The 18,235-nt window shown below is 48.7% G+C and overlaps 1 protein-coding gene across 3 annotated transcripts in view; it reads left to right on the forward strand.

Annotated features, from left to right (window-relative positions):
* The window catches only part of SSH2 (slingshot protein phosphatase 2), a 143,164-nt gene that overhangs the window by 115,758 nt on the left and 9,171 nt on the right, over positions 1 to 18,235 (forward strand). For all 3 annotated transcript variants that reach the window (XM_048518818.1, XM_048518816.1, XM_048518817.1), the window contains 5 exons: positions 3,617 to 3,710; positions 5,292 to 5,420; positions 6,944 to 6,990; positions 8,057 to 8,203; positions 9,269 to 9,469. In XM_048518818.1, coding sequence (XP_048374775.1) covers positions 3,617 to 3,710; positions 5,292 to 5,420; positions 6,944 to 6,990; positions 8,057 to 8,203; positions 9,269 to 9,469 — 618 coding nt within the window. The remainder of the gene's footprint in view (positions 1 to 3,616; positions 3,711 to 5,291; positions 5,421 to 6,943; positions 6,991 to 8,056; positions 8,204 to 9,268; positions 9,470 to 18,235) is intronic.

Genomic DNA, 18,235 nt, shown 5'->3' on the forward strand with positions numbered 1-18,235 from the left:
GACTGAAGGGGAAACTTTACCTTTTAAGAACAGATAAAGCTTCCTCATACAGTCAGACAGTCTTGGTCAGTCTATCCCAGTATCGTCAAAAGGCTTTCACAGCAGGAATCACTAGGGTGTGGGTTTTCCAGGTTGTATGGCCGTGTCCCAGTAGCATTTTCTCCTGACGTCTCGCCTGCATCTGTGACTGGCATCTTTAGAGGATCTGATCCTCTGAAGATGCCAGCCACAGATGCAGGCGAAACGTCAGGAGAAAATGCTACTGGGATACGGCCATACAACCCAGAAAACCCACCACGCCCTATAAAAAGTATCTTCTGGCTGCAACTTTTCTCAGGCAGAAGACAGTCTTCCTCAGCACAAACCTGCTTTCTGGGATACCTTAACTGGACGTGCTGCCTCCTTAGGGAAGATCAGGGGCTCTTTTTGTGAGCCACGACTCCTCCCCTTCAATGAGATTTATCTGCATGAGCGCCTTTGTGCTGGCTGGTTTCCATATCCCTATTTCTGTTGTGAAGATTTTGTGTTTGCAAACTTTCTCTCTGCCCACTCACAGGCAAATGTCTTTCTGATCTGTTTGTTGCTTGTTTCTTCTTTTCGACTTCCATTATTACAGTATCTGACTGCCAGCTTGGCTTTCATACAGACCGTGTTTAGATGAGAGCAAGCGTGGTGTGGAGGTTAAGAGTTGGTGGACTCTAATCTAGAAAACCGGGCTTGATTCCCCACTCCTCCACCTGAGTGGCAGAGGCTTAGCTGGTGAACCAGATGTGTTTCTGCACTCCTACATTCCTGCTGGGTGACCTTGGGCTAGTCACAGTTCTCTCTGAACTCTCCCAGCCCCACCTACCTCACAAGGTGTCTCTTGTGGGAAGGGAAAGGAGCTTGTAAGTCACCTTGAGTCTCCTTACAGGAGAGAAAGGTGGGGTATAAATCCAAACTACAACTATTACTCCTCCTCCTCATCCTCCTTCTTCATCTTTTTCTGAGAGTTGGCAGGTCCATAGCAGGAGCAGCTAGTTGCTGGTAGGGAACAGCAACTTTGCACCCCTTTTGCCTGCCTCCAGAGATGCCAGACTGGCTGTCAGGATGCTGGACTCATCTGTTCTGAAACAGTCAGGCAGTGTTTATGTTCTCATCAAGGAAAAGCCTTTCAGCATCTATCTAGAACCTCCCTGGCCAGAGGAAGTATACCTTGAGCACCAGAAGCTGTTGCTTTCACGTCTTGCCTGTGCCCTCCCTCCCTGTCTGACTGGCTGCTGTGCCTCTTGCTTTGGGTTCAGTCAGGCAGTTTTTCCAAAGAGCTTGTAAGGCGTGAACTCTGGGTTGCCCTGAGAAGGCAGCCCTGGCTTTGCAGCCTGGAGCGGCGGCTGCCTGGCATACCCTTCCTTGCTGATTAGGCTCAGCTATTTTCTACAGCCCATGATAAGGCCGGGGGCAACTGGAGCACACCCACAGCTTGGGCTTCTCGCTGTGTTCTGCACTCCAAATAAGGAGGCGCAGAGTCGGTTACCTTTCCAAGAAAGGTAAGAGGAGGCGGGGCAAAAGAGCTGGGAGGGATTGGCCAAGTTGCCAGAGATTCGCTTGCACTCCGGCGAACCGTGTGCAGGGACCAGCAAGCAGGGGGGTCAGTGGATTCAGAGCCGTGCAGCCCCCTCCTTCCCCTGTGTCGTTTTCAGTCCCCTGTGTCTTTTTCTTTAATTGCCCCGGTTTTAGATTCAGGGGGAGCAACACCCCCTTCCTTCCAGAATGCTGCAGTCCGGCTGGCCTGTATTTGATTTGATTTGTTTAGTCTACAGGCTCTGTAGCATACATTACCATACAGGCTCGGGCAGTTTACCACGCTCAATTGGATAAAACAATAAAATCAGTGGATAAAACATTCTCGTCCGCATCTCAGTGCCATTAATTTCACTAACGGGATTAGGACTATCGAGTATTTAAACTGTAACCCCATAAAATCCAAAGTCTTGTAAAAAGAGAGAAGCGAAGGAGATTTCCTGATGAACTGATCTCATGAACGGTGGGTTAGAAGTTTAGAAATAATCCAGAGGCAATGGATGTCTCCCCCTGGGGGCCTCTGCCTAGGGGGGACAAAGCTGTCCTCTCTTCTTAGATATCTGGATGCAGTTCGATTTCGATTCGATTCGATTTCGAATACCTTTAATGGCATATAGATTGTTTAAGATTAGCTTAGCAAGATAATAACAGCCTTTACAACTTTACAACTTCCGACGAGTTAAAATAACACCATTTAAAAATTTAGCCACCGCTTCCAACAGCTCGTAGTTGTGGCTGTTTAAAAGATATATAACCTTCTGTTTATCTGTAATGCCTTCACTTCCATGCAGGAAGGGGATTATGTGCTTCTTCCTACCTATCTCATAAAAGGGACAATCCAACAGCATATGAGATACTGTTTCCACAGAACCCATGCCACACGGGCATTTCCTTTCTTTATGTGGGATTCCAAGGTGGCGTCCAAGGCTAAAGGAAAAAGGCAGGGCATTACACCTAGCTAAGGTGATTGCTCTATGCCACCGTGCCTCAACCAGGAGATAAAGGTACCGGATGCAGTTGAACTGGTATCTGCCCGTCCTTCTCGGGCTACCTGGCCAGCGGTCAAATGTCGATGCCCTTGGTGTTGTATCCCTGTTTCATTTTTTTTTTTCAGACAAGTTGCAAAGCATATCCACAATCTGCAAACAAGCAGGGCCGGTGGAATTCCCTGCATTTGTTCCCAGGCTGCCCTTTCCTCTTTCCCTTCCCTTCCCCTCATACACATGCACACGGTCGAAATGGTCAGGCCAAGAACCAAGAGATAAAGCTTTTTTTAAAGGTATTATGGGAGGAAGTCGCAATCATACAGCCTTCATACAGAAAACTAGCCTGTTGCAGAAGAAGGGATATTTTTCTTTGAACTGGGGTGTTGCTTCTCCACGGGGTGGGGGTGGATATTAACATATATACTCCCCCTCTTGCATAGAGCTTAAAGTGGTACAGTCCAGGTAAAATAACATCACGTGCCTTGAATGTCTAAACTTCATATGGATGATATTGATCTTTTTTGCCATTGTGTGATGCTATGTTTATTGATGTTTGCCGGTTTGATTATCCTTATTTGTTGTTTATACCGCTGTGGTTCGCCACTCTGAGCCCTTTGGGGAAGGGCGGGATATAAGCCAAATAATAAAATAAATGTGGCTCTGATCTCCTGCTAGTCTTCCAAGAAGCCCATATGCACTAAACGCACTGGCTTAAAGAAAGTAACCTCTGTAATCAATGTAGACCAGACAGGTTGATGCAAACCACAACGGGGTGGGGGGAAAAGACACAAGGTGACCGGGGTAGCTTTGTTATCATGTAAAGCCCCTGTGCCTTTTGCTGCATAGCTTTCCTCACGGGGATCGGAATTCTTTTTCTTTTCTTTTCTTTTCTTTTTTTTTGGTTTGCTTGCTATCACCCTGTTTTTCTTTCTAAGACCGGCTGAAGCCATTGCCCAGTGCGGAGTGGTTTGAAGGCAGGGAGTCTTCAGAGCTAAGGTATTTTCCTATGTGGACAAGAACCAGCCTGTCTGATCTGAAATGCCGTCCTTGCCTCCTTTCCTTTCCCCCAGCCCAACAGAGCGAGAGCGCACGGAGCGTTTGATTAAGACCAAACTGAGGGAGATTATGATGCAGAAGGACTTGGAAAACATCACGTCCAAGGAGGTGAGCCCAAGCTGGCCTGCTGATGACCCATGCTGGGCACAGTGTGGATAGGTAGGGGTGCAAAACACTGGGCCCGTTTTCAGCACCAGCGCCTAAACGGAGGCACCTTCCGCACATGCAGAACAATGCACTTTCAATCCACCTTCAGTGCACTTTGCAGCTGGATTTTACTGTGCAGAACAGCAACATCCACTTTCGAACAATTGTGAAAGTGGATTGAAAGCACATCATTTTGCACGTGCGGGCCACAGTCACGTTGTTTCTTCCTGGCCCGCAAGCAGCTCGCCAGTGCACTCTGCCCCTCAGAGCGACAATTCAGAAACTTCCAGAACTGCCTTCTAGGGCCCCATTGTGGCGTAGTGGTCAAGAAGGGTGGGCTCTAATCTGGAAAACCGGGTTTGATTCCCCACTTCGCCACATGAAGCCTGCTGGGTGACCTTGGGCCAGTCCCCGTTCTCTCAGAACTCTCTCAGCCCCACCTACCTCGCAAGGGGCCTGTTGTGGGGAGAGGAAGGGAAGGAGTTTGTAAGCTGCTTTGAGACTCCTTGCAGTAGAAAAGAGCGGAATATAAATCCAAACCCCCCTTCTGCTGCTGCTGCACCTCTTTCTTCAAGGAGATTTTGGTGCCTGGGCTGCCAAAGAGTAGGGAGGGAGTTTTCTTTCTCCCCTTTCCCACATGTAGGGCCTGGTGGCCATCACTACCTCTTCTTTTCTTTCCTTTGTTCCTCAAAGGAGCAGCAGTGGTGTAGGAGGTTAAGAGCTCGTGTATCTAATCTGGAGGAACTGGGTTTGATTCCCAGCTCTGCCACCTGAGCTGTGGAGGCTTATCTGGGGAATTCAGATTAGCCTGTGCACTCCCACACATGCCAGCTGGGTGACCTTGGGCTAGTCACAGCTTCTCGGAGCTCTCTCAGCCCCACCTGCCTCACAGGGTGTTTGTTGTGAGGGGGGAAGGGCAAGGAGATTGTCAGCCCCTTTGAGTCTCCTGCAGGAGAGAAAGGGGGGATATAAATCCAAACTCTTCTTCTTCTACTCTTCTTCATCCCAGTTAGCAGCTTCTTGCTGGCTGTGGGGGGGGGGGGTCCCAAATCAGAGGCCTCTTCATTGAACATTGCCAAGGAGAAAAGACTGGCACAGACCTGGACCTCTCCTCTCTCGTAGGCCCCACAGAGGTCTCCATTGCTGTTGTCTCTTAAGCCAGTTCCAAAGTTTCACCCCAAAAAAAAAAAGTTGCTCTTCCAGTTTTGCTTTGGAAGCCTGAGTGTTATCTGGGCCTGACATATCTGCAAAACCATCTGCTTCCATTCACATGAGCATTCCCCTCGGTTGAGACCTGGGGGAAGGGACTTCTTTTCTGTCCCGTGGTGTAAGCTCAGCCAAGATCCTTTCAGAGATCAGTAAAAGGTAATTGGTCTCCTTTAAGTGTTTTGCTAGGCAGCAGGCCAGTGGATATGTTTTATAATGCGTTGGCTGTTTCTTTTGGTGGGGAAGGGGACGGCAAGTGGGAGGGAACAGCAAAGAAAGAGCACGTCAGGCTGTCTGGTTGGCGGTCTCAAAGCGGCCTCTGCCGTCCCTCCACAGATCCGAACAGAGCTGGAGATGCAGATGGCGTGCAACCTCCGGGAGTTCAAGGAATTCATCGATAACGAGATGATCGTCATCCTCGGCCAGATGGACAGCCCCACGCAGATCTTTGACCACGTTTTCCTGGTGAGCGACCCGCCTCAGACCCCATGAAAAAGTTGCAGCGGCTGCTCAATTCTGCTGAACTTCCGAGGAGTTCCGTGAAACCCAAAAGCCCATTTGCCTCTGCGTTATCCCTCGTTGGTCCAGGGAAAGACACCTTGACCTGACTGACTGCTTCTGTTCATCTCCAGTGACTGCCTCCAGGTTCCTTCAGTCACTTTGTTCAGAATTCCTCTCTTCACCTGAGAGCCAGCATGGAGTAGTGGTTAAGAGAAAGTGGATTTTAATCTGGAGGACTGGGTTTGATTCCCCACTCTTCCACATGGGCAGCAGAGTCTTATCTGGTGAACCTGATTTGTTTTCCCACTCCTGCACATTCCTGCTGGGTGACCTTGGGCTAATCCTAGTTCTTAGGAACTCTCAGCCCCACCTGCCTCACAAGGAAGGGAATTGAGTTTGTAAGCTCCTTTGAGTCTCCCTACAGGAGAGAAAGGGGGGTATAAATCCAAACTTCTACTCTTTTCTTAATTCATAATAGCCACACCTGGCACTTCCTGATCGTAGGCCCTGATGGAAGATTTGCCTTCCCATCCCATTCAAACTTACCCATTTCATCCCTCACAAAAGCTACGCTTCTAGCTAGCACTCTGTTGCTGTGATCTCCCTCCTGAGCAGCTGGAATGTTCATGAGTATTCCATAACATCATAGGCATTTAGCCAGTGGCTAAGATGAGTTTTTAGCCCACCTTGCTGATACGCATACACATGTTATTGGGGAAGAAATGGCAACAAAGATATGGCAACAACTGTATACAGTAAAGGGCTTCTTGAACTAGAGGCTGCTAATGAGTCTCCAGCTGTTCTCTTCTAAGTCGCACAGTCGGCCTATCCACAGACATTTTCCTGCAAGTTTTTAAAGTGATTCGTGCAATGTTCATCATTAAGGGGTAGGACTGGCTTGTGTGTTGTCAGGATTCCTAGGGGAGCAGCATGTATCTGTGCCCTGCCTGAAAGAGGCCTCGCTTACAGTGTGCATCACTGTCAAAACAGCAACGACTGGTCTGGCAGATCGTTTTTTGCCCTTGCCCACAACAAGGTCCTCCAGTCGCATGCTTTCCTTTGCTGGGGGTGGGAGGGGGGGGGGCGGCAAGGCCGTCATTCATTCACAGGCAGAAGCTAAAGAGGACGGAACTGAGCTCTGCTCGGTGACTTGCCCATGTGTGGAACACGGCAGGCCATTTTCTAGGGCAGGGGTTTGCAACCTGTAGCTCTCCAGATGTTCGTGGACTACAATGGCCATGCTGGCAGGGGCTGATGGGAATTGTAGTCCATGAACATCTGGAACATCATAAGTTGGCCAGCCCCTGCAGCCTAAATCTATACCATGGCATAGTTAACTCTGAAACGTTTCCAAGCGACTTCCTACCAGGAGCGCTGAATTCTGCACCTAGAATTTTGTGTGTGTAGGAGGGGAAATATTAAACTTAAATATGCATCCATTCTCGTAGTTAATGTCTTTCTTTTCTTTCTTCCTTCCTTCTTGGCAGGGGTCAGAGTGGAACGCCTCCAATCTGGAAGACCTGCAGAACCGAGGGTAAGCCCGGACATGAGAACTGAGCTGCGGCTTTGCCGAGTGATGTCGGTTTGCTGTCCTCCCTATCACCAAAGTGGAGGACTATCCCTGCTGGCTGAAGGTTGCCCTTTTGGAGGGCCTCTAGGACAAGGGTCTGTAACCTGCGGCTCTCCAGATGTTCATGGACTACAAATCCCATCAGCCCCTGCCAGCATGGCATGGGATTTGTAGTCCATGAACATCTGGAGAGCCGCAGGTTGCAGACCCCTGCTCTAGGAGGAAGTTGGTAGTGACTGATGCTGCCAGCTCCACTTCTTAAACTCAGAAAGAAAAGATCCCCCCCCCCACACACACACACACTATTTGCGAAGTCAAAACAATAGAGACTGGGAACTACCTGGCAGATTCACCCCTGGAAACTGGACAGCTGGGACTCTGTCCTTTCCCCCCCTGTAGCGAGTAGGTAACACCTGAACATACAGGTTGCATAGTCCGATCAGCATAAGTCCCTCTGGTCCCACATTTGTTTTCCAGTAGAAAGCAAGTGTGCTTCTTTCTTTCTTGGAAAGATGTCTCGGATTCCCTCTGGGAAGACACGAAAGGCAGAGGTATCCCACTCCCCCCACCCTTGTTTGTCTCTAGCATCTCATATTCAAAGGTACACTGCCTCTGCGCATGCAGGTTCCGTCTAGGTATCGTGACTCACGATCCTTTGATGCATTTTGAAAATGCCGCTGGCACACTTGGGTAATCCCCACATTTGCCCCGTGTTGGCCTTCGTGGGGAGGGAGTCCCCCTTTTCACCACTTTGATGATGTCCCACAGGTTGGGGTTAAAAGGCTTTGAGGGGTCTCAATGACCCAGTCTTGCAATCTCTAAAATGTACAGAGGAAGCTCCCCTGAGCCACTGCTGGTTTTTTCACTCTTTGGTGGTCAGACTAGGATTAAGAAACCCGCGTGTTCCTTCGCTCAACTCAACCCTGTCAGGGACTCTTCTCACCTGTGCAAACCCCAGTCAGCCTTTTGTCTCGTCTTTCCCCACTTCCCTTCCGTCCCAGCTTCATCTTCTCCTCTGTTTCCACCACAGGGTGCGGTACATTTTGAACGTCACTCGAGAGATCGATAATTTCTTCCCGGGGATTTTTGAATACCACAACATCCGTGTTTACGATGAAGAGGCAACGGATCTGCTAGCTTACTGGAACGACACGTACAAATTCATCTCCAAAGCAAAGTATGTCTTTTGTAAAGGAAGCACAAACGCACACACAGGGCTAACCACTTTCCCTTTTATTTTTTGGGGGGCGGGTTGGTTCTGATTCAACTTTGTTAAAGAATCTTGGTTAAGCAAGGAAGCTAATGATATGTAACCATGGTTAACTATGGTGTGCTTAAATATAGTTAAGGCTGGAGGCAAGGGGTCGAGTGAATGGGGTCTCCTGGTCCTCTCCAGATGTTTTTAGAGGTTTATTTATTGACCACATGAAACAAGGGATTGAGCTGCAGGCTGGAATTTTTCCAGAAGAAGCAGTTCAGAAAACTGCTGCTCCGAGGGTTTTTGAAGCAGGTATCTGTGACTTGAAATGGGCCACTTGAATTCCAATCCTGTTGGTTGTTGTGGGTTTTCCAGGCTGTGTGGCCGTGGTCTGGTAGATCTTGTTCCTAATGTTTCGCCTGCATCTGTGGCTGGTTTCATCAGAGGTGCATCACAGAAAGAAATCTGTAACAGACTTCGCTCTGTGATACACCTCTGAAGATGCCAGCCACAGATGCAGGCGAAACATTAGGAACAAAGTCTACCAGACCACGGCCACACAGCCCAGAAAACCCTCCACAACCAGTTGAATCTGGCCGTGAAAGCCTTTAACAATACATCCAATCCTGTTGTTTACTTTTCCACCAAAAAGACACCCCCGCCCTTACAAACACACCCTGCTGCTGGAATTTTACCCAATCCTTCCTTTTTTCCTTCCTTCCTTCCTTCCTTCCTTCCTTCCTTCCTTCCTTCCTTCCTTCCTTCCTTCCTTCCTTCCTTCCTTCCTTCCTTCCTTCCTTCCTTCCTTCCTTCCTTCCTTCCTTCCTTCCTTCCTTCCTTCCTTCCTTCCTTCCTTCCTTCCTTCCTTCCTTCCTTCCTTCCTTCCTTCCTTCCTTCCTTCCTTCCTTCCTTCCGAAAGAGATGCTATAAGGCTAGATTTGTTCATTTTTCTGGGATTGGGGGTTCATATCCTACCTTCCTCATGCTGTGCAGGGTGGCAGAGCGCTCGGCTTAATGTTCTTTTATGGCCCCGTTGCCTTGTAGGAAGAACGGCTGCAAGTGCCTGGTTCACTGCAAGATGGGAGTCAGCCGGTCAGCCTCCACTGTGATCGCGTATGCCATGAAGGAGTACGGCTGGAACCTGGACCGAGCCTACGATTACGTGAAGGAGCGGCGCACAGTCACCAAGCCCAACCCCAGCTTCATGCGGCAGCTAGAGGAATACCAGGGGATCCTTTTGGCCAGGTGTGTTTGTGCTGACCCAGTGATCTGTGCTAGCAGATGCTTGGGCACTTGCAAGCATGACATAAACATGTTCCTCTTTTGCTTGGCTGAATCCACGCTGCAATGATTCTTCATTGCTGCCGCAAACACAGAGGCATTAACAGAGAGTCGGCACTAAACAGCTGTGCAGGGAATTTCTGCCCTTCGTCAGCTTTTGGCAGCTTCCCTTCCTCATTCCTTTCAGCCAATATGGACAAAAATTTCCTGTGCCTTTCCCCCCATATCCCCGTAATAAAAAGGGCTAGAGACATTCTTTTTTTTTTTAAGAGTCGACAATTTAGGGGTATCAGTGGATCATAGCAATAGATTGTTACGATGTTGTTGCACAGCATTAAAGCAATTTCTGATTTTTTAAAAAGAAGTGCACAGTTCTCTAGTGGCACAGCAGAGTCTGATAGCCATGAGGGGCGGAAGCAAAATGATGCTAGGGGCCACAGGACTTTTAGAAACATGCCCCTTCCATTCAGATGGCATGCAAATGCCTTGGACTGCATTCTTTCAGTGAAAGATCATAGCAAAGAAGAACAGTTTGGATTTATATCCCACCTTTCTCTCCTGTAAGGAGACCCATGGTGGCTTACAAGCTCCTTTCCTCTCTCCACAACAGACACCTTGTGAGGCAGGTGGGGCTGAGAGTTCCGAAGAACTGTGACTAGCCCAAGGTCACCCAGCAGGAATGTAGGAGGGCGGAAACACATCTGGTTCACCAGATAAGCCTCTGCCACTCAGGTGGAGGAGTGGGGAATCAAACCCAGTTCTCCAGACTAGAATCCACCTGCTCTTAACCACTAGACCACGCTGGCTCTCAGGGTGAGACTTGGAAAGAGGATGATGAAAGAGAACTAACTTGTGTGGATGCTAAAAAAGAAATCCATAGAGGAGGCTACCTCTGAGTGTGGAGCTAACGTGGTATGATGATTAATGAGATGAGAGCCAATGTGGTATCATGATTAAGGTGTCAGAAGTTCAAATCCCCACTCTCATTAGGGAAGCTTGCTGGGTGACCCTGGGCTAGTCATACCCTCTCAGCCTTGACCCTGGCAAATATTTGAATGGGAGACCTCCAAGGAATACCAGAGGCATAATGCAGAGGCAGCCAATGGCAAACCACCTCCCTGGTCTCCATAAGTCAGCTATGACTTGATCCCTGCCCCCAAAAAACCTGTTGAAGGTTCACGGTCACTACCCCTTTTTAAGGTGGCGAGTTCCCAAAGTTAGTCCTGTGTTCCGTGGAGAAGCCGCAGCTTGAATTTCCTGTCAGCTGATCACGCTGGATCCTCCTCTTTGTTGTGTTTTGAAGAAGGGAAGATCTGAAAACCATTTTTTCTTGTTATTGACCTTTTCATGTACTGGGTTCTTTTTCTGGTTTGGGGCATGAAAGGGCCTGATTTACATGCACATGTGATGTGAATCCCACTTTAAGGGCAGGAAAGGATTTCAGAAGGGAGGCTGGACCATACAGGAGGACCATGCGGCCCTGAGGCTGGCTCTCAGTGTGGTTTGGCTCTGGCCCAGAGTTGCAGAAAGGTTTCAGAACAGTAGTCTTGTGTGTGTTATTTGGGGTTAAAGGAGCTGATTCACTGACAATTCCCCCCCCCCCCCCGCCTTTTCACATGGCCTCAGGGCTGGGTGCAAGACTTGAAAGCAATGCATGATTTAAAAAAAAACTACTCAAAATCAGTTCTACATATATTTTTCACCCATTGGCTCCCTGTGAGGAGTAGATTCAGCATGAGCCAATCAGAGTGCTTCACACAATGCATAATTAGCTCATGGAGCACTGTAGTGCAGGATATAGGTGGCAGCCAAAAACATAAATGGCTTTTAAATAGGGTTGGTTAAATTCACAGAGGTAGAAAGCAACCACGGTGGCTGAATTGGAGGCCTCCATGTTTAGAGGCAGTATACCTGTGAATAGCAATGCTGGGAGGCAGAAAGAGGCAGCTTTGTCCTAAATGCCAAACTAGATGGCTCATGAGTACAGTTCTTGTATGAACACTGCAGATGAATTTCAATTCTAGGGTGTTGTGGGTTTTCCGGGTTGCATGGCCGTGTCCCTGTAGCATTTTCTCCTGACGTCTCGCCTCCATCTGTGGCTGGTGTCTTCCTCTGAAGATGCCAGCCACAGATGCAGGCGAAACGTCAGAAGAATATGATACTGGAACACGGCCATGCAACCCGGAAAATTCACAACACCCTAGCGATTCCAGCTGTGAAAGCGTTCGACAATGCAGTTTCAATTCTGTTCCTAAAGAATTCAAACGTCTTGCCCTTTTAGCTACAAAACAGTATGAGGTTATGAAATAGCTGTGTATATGTGTGCGTGTGCAGGGGGGGGGGGGCGGTATTCTGAGGGTATGCAATTGACTGCTTAATTTTGCAAAATGTGGTGGCGCCCATGGCGTGTGGCACTTACAGAGTGTGTAGCTGTGTTCTGGAAGCTTCTCAGCTTGGCTGAGGTAAAGGAGCCAGTCTGGAGGGCTGCTGTCCTTTCCCATAATTCCATTCTTGCGCAAAACTGCTCCAGCTGGGGTTGTTTTGTAATGGGAGACCCCATCATCTGATTGGGAAAAGATGTCTCAACATTTGCTGGGTGTTTCTCTCCTGCCGCCTGCCCGGCTTTGGCCCCTTTTGCATAGACACGCTGTGAAAATGTCCCCATGTAACCTCCCTGAGAGGAAACAGAGGCTTCATGTTCTGCCAGAGACTTCGGGGCCCAGAATCCTAGTTGGGTTGCCTGTGACTCCCCGGTGGCTCAATCCTAGTCTTCAAAAGTATGCATTTTTAGAAGGGCAGAAAAGAAAGTGTAAAAAGGTCTGGAAGAGGTGACCTGGTCTGACCCTTCTGCTTCCAGAAGGCCCTGTATTTAAGCCCAATATCCAAGCAACCAGGTCCTTGGAGGGAAGGAATATTCAGTGCTTCTCAGGCATTTGGAGTGATTCATGTACAATAACGACCTTGTGAGGTAGGCTACTAGTTGTCTCTTGTTCTAGTTTCAGACCTGGTGCTTCTCCAGATGCCTGAACCACATTCCATCAGCCCCTACCGGCATGGCCAATTGGCCATGCTGACAGAGGCTAATGGGAATTGTAGTTCCTGAACATCTGGAGAGCCGCAAGTTCTCTACTCCCCACGACATAAAACAACCAGGTTTCTCCAGGAGGCTACAGTTCCCATCATCCCCTGCCAGCATGATGCTGGCAGGGGATGATGGGAACTGTAGTCCATAACATCTGGAGGGCCGTGAGTTTGACACCTGTGTTCTAGCTGGTTGAGACCCCAAGTGGCCAGGAAAGAGGTGAGCCAGGGGATTTTGTCTTGCGTTCCAAAGAACTGAAGTAATTCTCCTGGAATCTGCTCTTTTAAACAGATGGAGTTCTCTGAATGTACTGTTTAAGTTTTGGCTGTTGTGCGGTTTCCAGGCTGCGTGGCCATAGTCTGATAATTTTTGCTGCTAAGGTTTTGTCCGCATCTACAGCTGGCATCAGAAAGATATCGTGACACACCCCCTCAAGATGCCAGCCGTAAATACTGGCGAAACGTTTGGAGCCAAAACTACCAGACCAAGGCCACACAACCCAGAAAACCCACAACAGCCAGTAAATTCTGGCCACGAAAAGGCTTTGACAATACATCCTTTAAGTTTTATTCGCCCTTTCCTGTTTTTGTTGTTTAATTCCTGTTCTCCACATTTGTATTGCAAGGTTGGCATAACTATTTACTCCTGCCCCAGCCCAAGACAAACAGTAGCCCATCTTTGGCTTCACTTTCCGTTAAATGTCTGAGGTTCTCGAGCGCTAGAAAAGCCAGCCGCTCTGAAATTGTGAACCGGGGCAACCCTCGCCCAGGAGCACAGTCATCTGCCATAGGCAAACGGGTGTTCCTTGTCCTCCATGGAGATTATAAACACGTGAAGCTACTGTATATAGAGTCAGACTGTTGATTTGTCTGATCAACAACAACAAACAACAAAACCTTTATTAGGCATAAATACCAGAAAAACCATAGCAGGGAGGAAAAAAACAGGCAAATCAAGTCGGAAAGACTATACATCTCTTACAATCAGAACCTGCAATAAAAACTGGGCTGTTTTCCCTAACACCGTAGGATTGTTACTATTCAGTAGTTTCAGAGTACTCGCTTTAGGAGAGCAGTTTGCGTATAGTCCCTTTTAGTAAGGGATCCCTGAAAAGCTTGTATTTTGAGCAGCTGAACGGTAGATGTTCCAGTGATTCAATAAGTGTTGGACAGTATGGACGCACTCTATCCAAAGAAGGAATTTTGCCAAACTGGCCCTGTAGTAGAGCTGGAGAAAACGCATTACATCTGGCCCTGGCAAGCGCCCACCGATGCTTAGGATGGGATAGCTGCAATAAATACATAGCCATCTTGCCAACAACCGGAATAATACCAAAGTGTAAAGGGGAGCATGTTGTTCTTGCTTGGCTCAGGAAAAGTTGTTGCTCTTGATCAAAGATTTGACTAGCTGAGGACTGTTTTCTCGGATGGACCGCATCTCCCCAGGGTTTCAGGAAGAGAGAGCTTTCCCCCACACACACCTGAGGTCCCTTAACTGGAGACGCTGTAAGGATGGTACCTGTGACCTGATTGTATTTGTGGACCACTCCTGGAGTTTCAAGCAACGGCGGGCAATTGGCTGTAGGATAGCGGTCACTGCGGCTCCCCTGCAGCTGATTTCCGACGGCTGCCTTGAAGCCACCACTTTCACAAACCCTGTGGAATTGTGTTGACTTTGAGATGGCTTCAAGCCAGGCTGTAGGGCAGTGGGCAGTGCCCAGAGAGATTCTGCCACCCCAGCTCTGACTTTCACCAGGGCCCCACAATCCCCAAGCCCAAGGGGGCGGGCGACCCTGTTGGTCTGCTCTGCTAGTTCTTTGTTTGCGTGGAGTGTTTTGTGTGAATGGACATTCAGGACTGGGACCAACCCCCCCCCCCACCACCTGAAACAGTGCCCTCTGCTCTGCCACCGTCCTTCCCTGCATGTCTGAACCCAACTGCTCAGGGGATTAAATGACACTGGACGGTGGCATATAGGAAAAAAGAGCATAGGCAAGTACACAAAAATCACTTCCGTGACTGGCAAAGTTTTGCATTTTTAAACAGATGAAGTTGCTCCCGTTGGGGGTCAAGCTGGGCTCTGGCATCAGGTTGCCAGCTCTGGATTGGGAAATATGTGGAGATTTCAGGACTAGAGGTGGGGGGGGGCGGGCGGGGGGGGAAGATCTCAGCAGGATACAATGCCATGGAATACAGTCCAGGGGTGGCCAACCTCTGGTGCTCCAGATGTTCACCGACTACAATTCCCATCAGCCCCTGCCATCATGGCCAATTGGCAGGGGCTGATGGGAACTGTAGTCCATGAACATCTGGGGCGCCAGAGGTTGGCCACCCCTGGAATACACCCTCCAAAGCAGCCACTGCCTCTGGGGAAACTGATCTTGATTGTCTGGAGATCAGTTGTGATAGCGGGAAATCTCCAGGTGCTGCCCAGAGGTTGGTAACCCCAGAACCGGCCTACGCAGGCCAGACCTTTGCAAGATCGCTCGTGAAACTCAACTTGCTCGACTTCCTTTCCTTCGTGCTCTTTCCTGAATTATCGGCTGGGCTTCATAAAGTGTCCGCATCATTTTGCCGGTAGTGATTGTTGAAGGTGCCACAACACATTTGTTTTTGCTGTTTTGATGCCCCCCTTCCAGTCTCCAGTCTGCCCCCCCACCCCACCCCACAGATGGCTCAGCTAAGCTTCAAGTGCTCTTGTTTATCATTTTCTGCCCACTCTGGGCTGGGCGGGTGGAATGCTGATTCATGTCCATGTGATTGGTGGTTTGGTTTCAAAGCCAGCTGTTGGCTTCTGACGTTTCTGCCCTATCTGGTTACAGTGTTTGCTAAGGTTGTGGAGGGGAGGAAACGGGCCATAAAGAGGGCTATCACCTGGGGCAGGGGCAGCAGCAGCCAGTGCCCACCTGCTGCATGCCTGGTGGGGGGGGGGGTGTGGGGGGGGGAGGCCACGGCTGCCTCTCACTTGGAGCTCCTCACTTTGAACTCACTCTTTCCTACGCTCCTCAGCGCAGACCCCAATTCCACCCAAAGCTGCTCTCCCATTCAAGCACAAAGGGGTTTTTTCGTCTTTCTAAATTGCGTAATGAACTGAGAGCGGGGACTGTGAATTTCCTAGGGAGAAACATTAGGGTATTTTCGTGTAGGGTTTTAAAATATTTTTAAAGGGCATTCATGCCTATGCTCACACACATAAAAATTTAGTTTTCAGTTCGAAATCGATAAGCGTGACTTGGGGGGAACTAGCAGGACAGCGCAAAAACCCCGGGCGGGCTGCGGACGTTTAGCTGAACTTGAGCTCCCTCTAGAGGCCCAAGCTCAATAGTGCAGTCAGAAGGAAGATAAGCATGCGGAATGGCAAGCCAGCCCAGGGTATAACTTCCCTGCCCACCCACAATGCAACATTGCTGAATTGGGAGTTTCTGGAGAAATTGTGCTCTTCGTTATTCGGGTGGGCGAGTGGGTGGGAGGATGACTCTGAGACCACCTGAGATAGAACCCTGTCCTGGATGGCCCAGCAGCGCAGTCTCATCAGATCTTGGAAGCTGAAGCGGTGTCAGCCCTGGTTGCTATTTGAATGGGAGACCTCCAAGGAATCCCAGGGTTGCTATGCAGAGGAAGGCAGCGGCAAACCACCTCTGTTCGCCTCTTGCTCTAAAAAAAACCATCACATAAGGGATCACCATAAATTGGCTGCAACTTGGTGGCACTTTATGCACACCCAGTAGAAGAAAGTCACCCAAAGCGAAGTGCTCTCGTGGGGTTCTAGGGCCGTGGTGGCGAGCCTTTGGCAGTCCAGATGTTATGGACTACAATTCCCATCAGTCCCTGCCAGCACGACCAATTGGCCATGTTGGCAGGGGCTGATGGGAATTGTAGTCCATAACATCTGGACTGCCAAAGGTTCGCCACCACTGTTCTAGGGGATAGTTCCACTCTTCCCCCCCCCCTTTTCTTGGCATCTTCAACTTGAGTTAACCCTTCCTGCCATCTCTATTTCTCCTTCCTCCGCTCTGTCCTTATCTGGTAGCTGCAGGCCCACCAGGATGGGAAGAGATTTCATTTTCTTTTCATTTCATTATTCGATTTGTAACCCGCCCTTCCCCGAAGGGCTCGGGGCGGCGAACCGCAGTAATATAAACAACAAACATCATGGATCGTAGTCAGTTAACAAAACATCAATAGGTACAACGTTACGAAATAGTAAGAACATCAGTAAACATAAGCAATATAAGCAGCAAATAACATTTCGCCTGATAAAAATCATAAGCATAACATTACCAATGAAAACATCATGTTACTGGATGTGTAAACTGTTTTTTGATTACCACTCACTGTTTCAAGTTTAGAGGCTTATTGGTACAATATATATATTTTTATAGACATGTATATCTTCCTTTTCCTGTGCACACATCAAAACAAAGAATTAGAGTTACTGGGGCCCAAACAGTTTCAGAGGGTAGCCATACTGAACTGCAGTACAACAGCTAAACTTGAGTGTGGTAATACCTTAGGGACGAATGAGATTTTTGAGAATCTGGACTCAAAGCTAGCTGTGGACCAAATAGTATGAGTGGGGGGGATTGTGGAGGGAAACCAACTGTATTTGAGTTAGAGTCATGTATTTGAGGTGAGATTCATGCCTGGAACACCTGAAAACGTCACAGCTCATTCATTAATTCATTGCCACTTCCTCCTGCTTCTCTTCCTCTCCATTGCTGTGGGCAGAGGAGGGGACCCACCGCCTCCTGCCGTTTTTGGCCTGCTCTCTTCCTTGTACTCCTGTAAAAACTGGTCAGCAGACCTCTGTTGCCGGTTCTGTTTCTTGGAGACCAAGAACGTTGGGAACTCACCGCACAATTCAATAAAATGCAATAAATAAAACATTACACATTCACCATTGCCTGTCCATGATCTATTACAAACTCATACCTAGATTAGTTATCCACTTAATTAGTTTTGTTGGTACATTCAATAATTTCCAAACTTTGCCTTTATAAGAACAAATAGGGATTTTCTTATGATGTGACCGACTGTTTGTCTGATCCACAGGCGCATTCTGGGGATTGGAGCCTGTGTCATTTATGCTGAAAATGTTAGCATCTTCTGTAGCTGGTGCGGAGCCTGATTGATGTGGCCCAGATGTTCTGTGGCAGGTCGAACCCGTGAGGTTCTTGACTTGGTTGGTTGTTGTGGGCTTTCCGGGCTGTGTGGCCGTGGTCTGGTAGATCTAGTTCCTAATGTTTCATCTGCATCTGTGGCTGGCACCTTCAGAGGTGTATCATAGAGAGAAGTCTGTTATACACTGTGTCTAGTGAGAGGGGAAAGTTTGGTGGGGTATATATATATATTTGGTGGGGTATATAAACTTTCCCTTCTCACTGGACACAGTGTATAGCAGACTTCTCTCTATGATACACCTTTGAAGATGCCAGCCACAGTTGCAAGTGAAACATTAGGAACTAGATCTACCAGACCACGGCCACACAGCCCAGAAAGCCCACAGCAGCCAGTTGAATCCGGCCGTGAAAGCCTTCGGCAATACATTCTTCACTTGGCGCCAGGAGGCCATGCCATTTAAGCTATGCTTCAGGAGGCTATGCATTTGCTCGCTATATGCGCATCCATGGGGCAGTGATGTTAGCATAA

Source organism: Sphaerodactylus townsendi, linkage group LG16 (genome assembly GCF_021028975.2).
Source record: "Sphaerodactylus townsendi isolate TG3544 linkage group LG16, MPM_Stown_v2.3, whole genome shotgun sequence".
Taxonomy (NCBI): domain Eukaryota; kingdom Metazoa; phylum Chordata; class Lepidosauria; order Squamata; family Sphaerodactylidae; genus Sphaerodactylus; species Sphaerodactylus townsendi.